Source organism: Drosophila kikkawai, chromosome 3L (genome assembly GCF_030179895.1).
Source record: "Drosophila kikkawai strain 14028-0561.14 chromosome 3L, DkikHiC1v2, whole genome shotgun sequence".
NCBI lineage: Eukaryota > Metazoa > Arthropoda > Insecta > Diptera > Drosophilidae > Drosophila > Drosophila kikkawai.
Genome location: NC_091730.1, coordinates 33,137,573 through 33,148,960, shown reverse-complemented (window position 1 = coordinate 33,148,960; position 11,388 = coordinate 33,137,573). Strand labels below are relative to the sequence as shown.

Genomic DNA, 11,388 nt, shown 5'->3' with positions numbered 1-11,388 from the left:
CCCCGATCGTACTCGTGGGCAAGAAATCTCGAGAGATGCGACTTTGTGTGGATTTTCGTCAACTAAATGCTCACTCTATTCCAGATGCATACCCGCTGCCGAGGATAACACACATCTTGGAACGCCTGCGCCATGCCAAATATATATCGACGCTCGATCTGAAGAGCGGATATCGGCAAATCCCTGTAGTCGAGTCTAGTCGCGAATGCACTGCCTTTACAGTCCCCGGGAGAGGCCTGTATCACTGGAAAGTAATGCCGTTTGGACTCCACTCAGCACCTGCCACATTCCAGCGGGCGCTCGACAGCGTCATAGGACCCGATATGGAGCCCAACGCGTTTGCGTACTTAGATGATATCATCATCATCGGACGTACTCTGGAAGAGCATGTACAGCACCTGCAGGAAGTATTCCGACGGCTACGAAAGGCGAACCTTCGCCTCAACGCAAAGAAGTGCAGCTTCTTTAAGCGCAGCCTGGTATACTTGGGACATGTTATTAGCGAGGAGGGAATACATGCGGATCCCGAGAAGATTTCGGCAGTACGGCAACTGAGTCCACCGACCACGTGCAAGGAGCTATGGAGATGTTTGGGTATCGCATCTTGGTACCGGCGATTTGTACCAAACTTTGCTAGCGTAGTGCAGCCCATGTCTCTGCTGCTCAAGAAGGGCAAGAAGTGGCAATGGGAAAAGGAGCAGTAGGATGCGTTCGAAGACCTGAAGAGCAAGCTGACGAAGGTGCCGGTTCTTGCCTGCCCGGATTTTAACGAGAAGTTCGTGTTACAAACGGATGCCAGCGACATCGGCCTCGGAGCGGTGTTGACACAAACAATCCAAGGGGAAGAACGAGTCATCGCATTCGCCAGCAGACGCCTCATCGCTGCAGAAGAAAACTACTCCGCAACAGAGAAGGAGTGTCTGGCCATCATATGGGCCATCAGGAAGCTCAGATGTTACTTGGAAGCATACCGATTTGAGGTGATAACCGATCATCTCACTCTGAAGTGGCTCAACTCGATTGAGAATCCCACCGGCCGTGTAGCGCGCTGGGCGCTAGAACTCCAACAGTACCAGTTCGATGTCACCTATAGACGCGGGAGCCAGAACGTCGTCGCTGACGCACTTTCTCAACAGCCTTTGGAGGTACTGCAGATGATCCAGGAGGATAAGCCGGAGAGCACATGGTACCAGCGGATGGTGAAGCTTGTTCAGGACAGACCTGAGGATTACCCGGACTACGTGTACGAGAACCAGCAGCTGTATAGACACATCGGATCTCAACCCGACGACGAAGACTCCGTGCCATGGAAACTGTGTGTGGCCAAGGAACACCGGCAGCGAGTACTGGCGGAATGCCATGACCAGCCCACGGCAGGACACCTCGGAATTAGGAAGACAACTGCCCGGATCGCCCAGAAATACTACTGGCCGGGCCTCTTTCGCGATATTTCCAGGTATGTTCGCAAGTGCGACACTTGCCAGCGATTCAAAGTAAGCCAAGCCAAGCCAGCGGGGAAAATGTTCACCAGGCAGGTGAGTGAGCCATTCGATACTGTCTGCGCCGATTTTGTTGGGCCTCTTCCGCGATCAAAAAGTGGAAATACAATGTTGCTCGTGTTTTTCGACGCGTTCTCGAAGTGGGTCGAGTTGATTCCACTTAGAAAGGCCACCTCTGCACATCTCGAAAAGTCCTTCAGGAAGAGGATTTTAAATCACTTCGGAGTTCCTCGCACTTTTGTCTGTGACAATGGGACACAGTTTACGAGTCGTTCGTTCAAATCCTTTTGTAAGCAGGCAGGAATGGAGATCCAGTACACCGCGCCATACACCCCGCAGCAGAACCCGACAGAGAGGGCCAATCGAACCATTAAAACAATGGTCGCCCAGTATATCGAGGACAAGCAGACGACTTGGGACGAACTCCTGCCCGAATTGAACCTGGCGATAAATAGCAGCGTCTCAGACTCAACCGGATTTAGTCCGGCGTTCATCGTTCAAGGCCCCCTCGCTGTCGCCAAGTTATTTTCCCTGACCTACGCCAACTTTTGTCAAACGAGACATGTAGAGGAAAAAGGGGTGGACCCGAACTTCTCAAAACTTCATTGAAATTTATAAATTAAAAATATATTTCGCTCAGCCCCGATCGTTCTTGGGATAAAATTCAGTTGGGAATTTAGAATGAAATATTTTATTACAACGTCGAAGTCCGGCAAAAAGGGTGGACCTTATCTTCGCGGCAAATATATTCCAGCAAATTAAATTAAATATTTCTCCGGTTAGTTAACGCAGTGCTGTGGCCACGCGTTTGCGATGAGGGGATTTCCGACATCGTTTTGCGGGGAACGGCTGAGTTTTCGCCTACACTGGGAGAAATGAAACTCCAAACTTTAATTTAAAAATTAAACTAAAATTCATTAAATATATTTTTTTTGCTTTCTCGCGGAGAATCTAACCATCGACTACCACATTCGGGAGCCCATGCGCTGCCCACACTGGGAAAATAAACGCAGAAAATTTAAATGAGGGAGAAATAAATAAATTCGAGAAAACTCTCTTAAATACAATTGTCGACCCAAATTTAAATATTTGCTCGTAGGGGACGACCCTGAATCACGCTGGCCATGACTCACGGGATATATTACCACAAAAATGCCTAGATTTTAGGCCATAAACTGTGCCCTAGGAAGCGGTGCTCCCCATAATCGATTCCGCCTCTTTCGGTATCCTTATAGCGCCTGCTATAAGCCCGACCCAAGGCGCGTCTCCGCCGATTGTTTCGCTCCATTGCAAAGACCGAATCAGCCATTTTCTGGCCGCGTATTCCGGTGGCTGACAACCAACACCTCACGTCAGCTCACCGCGCGTCAAAACGCTTGGTCCCATATCTTTATAAATTTTTCTGATAAAGAGGACCTTGGACCCAGCCGTCGAACTTCCTTACACACGCATAATTTGAAAATTATTATTCGAACATGGGGCGAAGCCTAGGAGGGCAAGAATACCACCCTATAGCCGACGAACCCCAGCCGGGTCAAAACGCGTGCGCCCCCTCTAGGTTGGAACAACTGCCCACGATTGTTACAAGTGCTGCGCCCGGATGCTCAGTCTGCGAAGCATTTCCTACGATTCTACGTATGGTTCGCCTCGTTCCCCGGTATTCTGCCACCCCCATGCCATTCCTACTACAGGTCCCATCCCTCTATATACATTTTCTTGTATATGTTCCTTGGCCCCGACTGAGATTTTATCCCGGCCAGAGAACTACGTTACACACATATCGAAAGCAACCGGTCGAGTCTATGGTATCATGCGTCAATTGGCAAATACCAAAAACTTTTTACCCGAACTCATGAGCCTTCATATTTATTCAATAAACTAATACCGACAACTAGAACTAGAACTAAAAATTTTATATGCCCTCGAGTCCATATGCTCAACTCTGAGAGCCAGTTCTTTATCAACGCTATCCGCTTATGGAACCAATTACCACATGAGCCTAAGACAATTAGGAATGCAACTCAATTTAATTCCAAAGTAAAAATATTTCTGAGTAACATCAATCAAGCAAACAAACAGGAAACCGCATATTAAAAGGTAACTTAAAAAAAAAAATAAATTAAATAAATTTTTAAAATAAAATAGAAATAAGTTTATAAATAATTAGTTTATAAAATTATTTGTTAGTAAAGCCTAGTACTCTGACGACGAAAATCCGCTGTATAACGTAGTACAGCGGCCAAACTCCAATTAAAAAAAAATTCGTCGAAAAAGGAAGAAGAAGAACTTTTTGCCTCGTCGTTTTTGCTAGTACTCTGACGACGAAAATTATAGCTGCGAAAATTTAATGGCGTTGCCAGATCAAGAGAGTAAACAGCTGATATCGTGCTATAACAATAATTCATTTCATTTATTCTTACACCTCTAATGGAGGGAAAGCTAAAGGAAAAAAGTGGCATTGAAAGGGGCTGTTAAGGCGAAGCCCATAATATGGAATTTAACCCACAAAGGACATTTTAATGCCATATTTATTAATATTTTAAATATTTTTTTAATATTTGTTTACAAACAGCTGTCCAGTGAGACCAAAGAAAAGCCTTGAACGCCATAAAAGGTACATTTTCATGGCGTTTCATGGCTTTTCCTTAATTTTTTTGGTCACACTGGTTACCGAGCCAAATATACAGCGACTCTGCTATAACACATGTTACGGCGGATTTTCGTATTCAGAGTACTAGGCTAATGTTATGTTAAACAAAAATTACCATATAAGGATTTTATAATAAGGAGTATACGGTCACTTTGGTTTGACTTCTCTCTCTGTTCCTTTTTGATCTCAACGTGGCTGGTTGTGTGCGCAAAGTAATCAAATATAAATCAAACAAAATACAGAAGCATCAAACCATAAAAACATATAACTACAACTTAATTGGTCTGGGTAATATAAGGACTAGGCCTATCACATTAATGGCGCTAGTTTTATAGGAGCCATCTTTTTTTTAAGTTAATACTACGCTTCAAAAGACAGCTGTTAAAATTTCATGATATTCTTCCATTGGTTTGTGAAATATTGTGCTATGAGTAACTCTACTTCTGTTATTTTCAAACAAATTGATGTTTTAGTTTTATACTGATTCTTGATAGGAAAAAATACAGTTCAAGGGAAGCAATGACTTGAAAAGTTTTACTCCCTTCTATCAGAAACAACAATAAAACATTGGTTTGCTGACTTTAAACGTGGTCGTAGAGGCACCGATGTTGCAGAACGCAGTGGACGTCCAAATGAGGCCGTAACAGCAGAAAAAATAAAAAAAAAATTAACAAATACGTTTTTAATGATAAAAAAGTGAACTTGTGTGAGTTAGCTGACATCGTAAAGATATCAAAAGAATGTGTTAGCTTTATATTGCATAAGCATTTGACTATGAGAAAGCTCTATTCAAAGTGGCTGCCGCGTTTTCTCACATTTGGCCAAAAACAAGAACGTGTTCATGATTCTGAGCAATGGCAAAGCTAAATGAATTGAATTTCGAATCCACCGTATTTGCCAGATTTGGCTCCCAGTGACTACTGGCTGTACGCAGTCCTGGAAAAAATGCTCGCCGGTAAAAAATTTCTCACGATTGAAGAAGGTTTAGCTGAAACGAAGGCCTATTTTGAGGCATAAGATAAATCGTTCTACTAAAAAGGTATTGAAATGTTAGAGCGGCGCTGGATGTGATTGCGTTGCTCTTTATAAAGATTAAACTGATAAATAAAGCTTTTTTTTTTTCGTTTGGCATAACATTAAACAAATTTTATTAACGTTGATCAACCAACTTAATGGCTATAAAACGTTGGTTATAAATATGAACAAAAATATCATGGCACTTAACAGAAATGGAAACAAATTAACAAATTTTTAATGACAAGTGGAAAATGCTAGTTACTGCTTTAAGACTCGCGAGATATGTCTTCCTCTTGTCCAGAGATCGGCGGGATGTCTACGTTTGAGACTTCTTCTAACTGACGTGTTGGCCAATGAAGCCGCTAGGCGATTGGTGTGAGCCGTGAGACGTTTATTATAACGACTTGAATGCCGGTTGATCTGCTCCCTGATAGAGGGAATGTGGAGGTCACTTGCCAAGGTTTTGTTTCTTACGTACCAGGGGGCATTAGCAATCAAGCGCAGCGCTCGATTTTGGACTCTTTGGACCTTCATTACGTTCGAGTCAGAATCCATGCCCCACAATTGGATGCAGTAAGTCATCGAAGGCACAACAATTGACTTAAATAGCAACATTTTGTTGCCAAGGCTGAGCTTGCTCGTTGGTCTAAGCATCCAGTTGAGCTTTTTAAGCTTAGTACGACAGGAAGCTGCTACCTTCGTTGTGTGCTGCTTCCAGGTGAGCTGCTTGTCCAGGATAAGATCTAAATACTGCGCCTGTGGTGCTTGTGGGATGGCGATGTCATGGAGATCAACCCTAGGGAGGATCTTTCCAATAAGAGTGAAGTTGCAGTGCTGCGACTTTCTATTATTTATAGAAATATTCCACCTGTTGGTCCACTTGCCCTATGAGTCCAGAAATTCCTGGGTGATCCTTGAAGCTTCGTTTCGACAGGGGGAGTTAACAAGGAATGCGGTGTCATCAGCATAGGTGGCCAGAAGTGTGCCCGGTCCATTAGGGCTTGGTAGGTCAGAAGTGAACAGAGTGTACAGTACTGGGCCCAGGACACTTCCCTGCGGAACGCCAGCACGAACCATACGAATGCTTGCTCTTTCCCCTCTCACCTCAACCATAAAACTACGATCGTGCAGGTATGACTTTAAAAGCAGGAATTGGCCAGTCGGGAGTAGAGACTTCAACTTATAAAGTAAGCCATCATGCCACACGCGGTCAAAAGCTTCCTTGACGTCAAGAAAAATAGCAGAGCTGTATTGCTTGTTTTCAAAAGCATTTAAAAAGTGCTGGACGACTCGATGTGCTTGCTCTGGGGTCCCATGATGCTGCCTAAAACCAAACTGGTGGTCGGGAATGGCTTCCTGAACGCTTCTTACTCCCATTATTCTAGTAAGGAATATTCTCTCGAAAATCTTAGAGAAGGTGGGTAGTAAGCTTATCGGTCGGTATGACTCAACAAGGTTCTCCGGTTTACCAGGCTTTGGTATCATCGTTATCACAGCACACTTCCATTGAGAGGGGAAGTGGTGGATACGAAGCATGGAGTTAAAAAGGAGAACAAGGAACAAGATTCCCTTTTTAGGCAAAGCCTTGGCAATTCTGCTGTCAATGCCATCGAATCCCGGCGCTTTACTGGGATGTAGCTTTCGAATATGAAGACAAACTTCTTCTGGGCTTACATGTTGGATCGGAACCGCTTCAGGGGAGGGGGCATTTATGAAGGCTAATGTTTCTTCAACATCCTCGGGGTTCGCGAGGTCGAAAGGCTGGAAGCGCTTCTCTAGTTCATCCGCAAAAGCTAGTGAAATCTCTGTATCAGACCTGCACCATGTATCGTCAGATTTCTTAATGGGGATCTTTCGGATGGGCTGTCGCTTAATATTCCGGGTACATTTCCAGAGGTTAAAGCCGTTCGATTTGGTGGGGTCAGCGTTGAGGAGCATCTCATCAAAATATTTGCGCTTTGTTTCATACAGAAGCTTTTTGAGATCGTTTTCGGCGCGTCGATATGCAGCTTTGTCGAATGGGTCTTGGGATCTCATATATCTGCGCCGAAGGGATCTCTTCAACCTTACTAGATCCATAACCTCATGTTTTAAAAGAGCCTGAGGTGGGTTAGATGAGTTCGGTACTTGTCCACAGGTTGAGGACTCGGCAGCGGTATGAATATTTCGTATAAATATCTCGACAGCGTCGTCTATATCGTCCGGAGAGTTTAACAGCATGTTGAGGTTAACAAGCCGGTTAACTGTAGCGAGGCCTATGGCAAATTTTCTGCGCAGCAACTCTTAATTTAATTATCAATGGGATGTGATCAGAGCTAAGCTCAAAACTTTCTGAGATGGGGAGGCACTCAGGTCGTATCCCACTGTAGACAGCAAAGTCAATAGCTGTTAGAGTTCTTTGGCTATGAGGATAGTGCGTAGGCCCTCCAGTTGCAAGGACCTGGACATTAGACCTTTGAACTATGTCGGCGAGTGCTCTTCCGCGGGTAGTTGAGTTTCGAGACCCCCAAACGCGATGATGAGCATTCCAGTCACCTGCGACGTTGAAGTTCCTTCCAAGATCGTCAAAAACTTTTTCGAAGTCGTCAGCAGAACATTGAAAATTTGGTGGACAATAGATTGACGCAATAGCAGTTTCGCCATGATCAGTTTTAACTTTAACTGCTACACATTGTAAATTTGTACTTTGCATGCTGTAGAACTGGTAATATTGAAGACAGGATTTTATAATAATTGCTGAGCCACCGCGTTTTCGAGCGGCAGGATGAGTAGCTTGATGGATATCGTACCCGTGAAATTTGTAGAACGACCTTGAGCAAAAGTGTGTTTCGCTGACCAGCATAATATCAATATTATGACCTTGCACAAAGAGCTCCAGCTCAAGGGCTTTGTTGGCAAGTCCGTCGGCGTTCCACACACCAATGTTAAGGCCAATTTGACTCATTGTTGAACTATATTAGCTGGGAAAAACCCAGCAACTGCTTGTGCAGTTTCTGGAGAAGTTTGTGGTAGGAGTCTAGAGACAAGACCCATCATCGACACCATCATTTGGAATAATTTGTCAAACTGGGCGACAAGGACCGAAATTCTTTCGTTCGATTGCAAGAACATTTGCCCTTGGCGCTGCCACTGATGGTCGTTGAAAGATTGCTGCGAGCTGCGTCGCTGTTGTTGAGGGAAAGACTGCTGCTGTTGTTGTTGTTGTGAATGCTGCGGCTGGTGCTGCTGCTGCTGTTGGTGCTGCTGCTGCTGGTGGTGCTGCTGCTGCTGGTGGTGGTGCTGCTGCTGCTGACGAGGGGGTTCCTTTTGCTGGCGTAGCTGACTTTTCTTACTATTGTAGCTGCCCAATGGGGGAAATTGTTGACTCTGCAGGACATTCATAGGAGCATGATGATGGGGGCGACTAACTTGCCCACGAACTGCGTTAGCGTAGGAGCTTGAAGTTACAAGGTTAGACTGAACTATTGGATGAGCTGGCTGTTGGGGAACGGTGCTGCGATGAGTTGTGACACTTTTCCGTCGATTAGCAACTTGATGATAAACGAGGCAGCCTTTATAGCTAGCTGTATGGTCTCCGCCACAGTTTACACACTTCACTGGGTGAAGATCCTTTAAGCAGGCCTCCACACCGTGTTGCAGGCCGCATCTGACGCAGTTGAAAAGCTTTTGGCAATGATTTTTTGTATGTCCAAAAGCTTGACACCGGTGGCATTGAACAACATCATCCTTTTTGTAAGGGAGTTCAACTTGAACCCGTTGCCTACAAAGCGAATTAATATCATGGATTTCTTTGTTATTTGTCGCTGGTGCCAGTTCAACAAAAACTAAGTTAACGAACTTGGTTTTGTCGAAGCGGCTTCTGGGCCTGTTAACAAATCGAACCGTGTGACCAGCCGATGTAAGGCTTTCCTTTATGTTTTCATCCGGGACAGAATGATGGACACCACGGATGACAACTCGATAAGACCTTTCTTCTTTCAACTGCCAAGAATGGAAAGGAACTTTTTTAACAGTCAGGGATTTTGTTATAGCTCTGTATGTATCAGAATCAGCAGCTAAGATGCAAATAGAGTTGTTGGAATGACATTTTAGGGAATATTTGGTCGGGTCAACGATTTTGTCTGTGGATCTGATAAGTCCGTTCAGATTCTCACAGTTATCAACCACAATCGGAGGTGGCTTGTGGGTGGATAAATGTTCCTGACTCCCAGGCCGGCTGAGATTGTTGTTGTTGCTTCCGACATTGTTGGTAGAGCTGCTGGTAAGACTACTGCCGTTGTTAATAGTATTGCTACTGTTGGTGTTAACCTGCCTTAAGCCGGTTGAAGTACTAGCTATTTCTGGGTCTTCGGGGCTGACTGCTTGAGGACTTTCGATGTCTGTGTCCATGTCTGACAGTTCATCGAATTGGTTGGTAGAAGTATTAGTTTTTGGGCTATTGGCTTTTCTTAGAATTTTGGTGGCTGATCTCGGTGCTCCGGAGACGAGACGGCGTTTGTTGTTCGCCGATATAGGGGTCCACCAGTCTTCATCGTCGCCATTTATGACTGCTAGCTCTGGTTCTACATCAATGGTTGATATTGGTGCGGTATTGACGGAGGAGGAGGCGGCAAGTCGCCGGCTGAATTCGGCTAATGAGCAATTAAGTGCCTCACTCATTTGTCGTTGCTGCCGAGCCACGATCTCGCTGATGTTTAGATCTTCTTCAGTGTCCGAAAGATTAGACATTATGCACTGCTTTACTGACTTGTTGGATAAGTATGTCCTTTATCCGACCTCCAAAAAGAAGAGCGTAGCCAAGTGGATAAGACGCAAGCCCCGAAGTCGGGCGGCACCCAGAACAAATGCGACTGTCTTTTTGTTTCACTTGGTTTTCGCGATTGGAACAAACAACGGAAAGTAAGGGCACTGACACCACGACCTTAGAGGTCGGATTTGGAAAAGCAATAGCTTTTGCCACAGAGGTGGACTTGTCCATAGATTCTTCACAATGAAGTTCGCAGCGAAGCAAAAATGCGTTTGCACTTCACGAAAACATGAGAAATTTATTTATTTTTTTTAATTTTCCCTTTTTCTTTTTTAATAGCCGAAAACACGCCCGATGCCTTTGACAGCTAACGCAAAGCTGATAAATAAAGCTAATATTGAATTTTTAAAAATTGTTTACTTTGTTAGGCCCGGGACTTTTCAGCCCATGTGCTAGAACTCAATGCGCTCAGTAGAACGAGCCGTTGCAGCTGCGAATTTTTGTCGAAAGCGAAGAAAGCAAATAACGGAACCTGCATCGCGCACATAAGCGACCTTTCGACATTCACTGCTGACCCTCTCTCTTCGTCTCTCACCGCTTCTCTCTCTGGCGATACGATGGAAGCTGGAGACGCTTTCGTTGCTGAACCTAGCTTTCGCTCTTAATCAAGTTTATCATTTTCTCTTAGTTAAGTTAGCATTAGAATTTGTCTATCGTTTGTTGTTTGTATATACTTCTATGTTCTTAAATTGCTTTGCAGATATTTGAGCTTGCATTCCTAACTTTAGCCAAATCTTCCAGTGCAGGATGAAGTAAGGCGTTCCATAACTGATAGCCTGATAAAAGTAATTAGTAATTTTTTTATTAATTCTGACGTGGTTGTAATTTGTGTGTCTGAGACGTGGCTCTCACCAAATGTTAGTGATGTACTATTGCCGTGTGATGGATATGCTGTGTATCGTTCGGATCGCGTCGGTCATGCAGGAGGGGTAGCTATTTTTGTTAAAACAAGTCTTAAATGTACTGTTAAATGTAGACAACCAAGTGATTGACCATTAGAGTACCTGTTCACGGATATATGTTGTAAAAATAACAGAAATGCGCTGATTGGCTGTATCTACCGACCCAACTCCACGACTGAGTACGAGCACTACTGACAACGATTGCCGATTTATCTATGGCATACATAGATGTCATCTTGGCAGGGGACTTTCTGTTAAAGGAAAGAAACCTTTCTGATAATTTAGAGTCCCTGGGTTTCTACCCAGCTATCGACGCCAACGCATTTCAGCAGCATCTGTGATACCCTACTTGACCTATTTGTTAGAAATAACCCCAGCAAGAATTTACTTTATGACCAGGTTTCAGTACCAGTTTTTTCTAGACACGACCTAATTTTTCTGACATATGACACGTCCTTAGACTATAAAACCTGCCTATAGGGACTTTAGGAATATTGACTTTACCGGACTCCA

At 44.3% G+C, this 11,388-nt stretch overlaps 1 protein-coding gene across 1 annotated transcript; it reads right to left on the bottom strand.

Annotated features, from left to right (window-relative positions):
* Positions 1 to 6,051: 6,051 nt before the first annotated feature.
* Positions 6,052 to 9,894, bottom strand: LOC138928449 (myb-like protein I). Its single transcript, XM_070285525.1, has 3 exons — positions 9,321 to 9,894; positions 8,248 to 8,585; positions 6,052 to 6,219 (listed from the first exon to the last, which is right to left on the bottom strand). Exons 1-3 carry the CDS (start codon positions 9,892 to 9,894, stop codon positions 6,052 to 6,054), a joined length of 1,080 nt encoding a protein of 359 aa, XP_070141626.1.
* Positions 9,895 to 11,388: the final 1,494 nt, after the last annotated feature.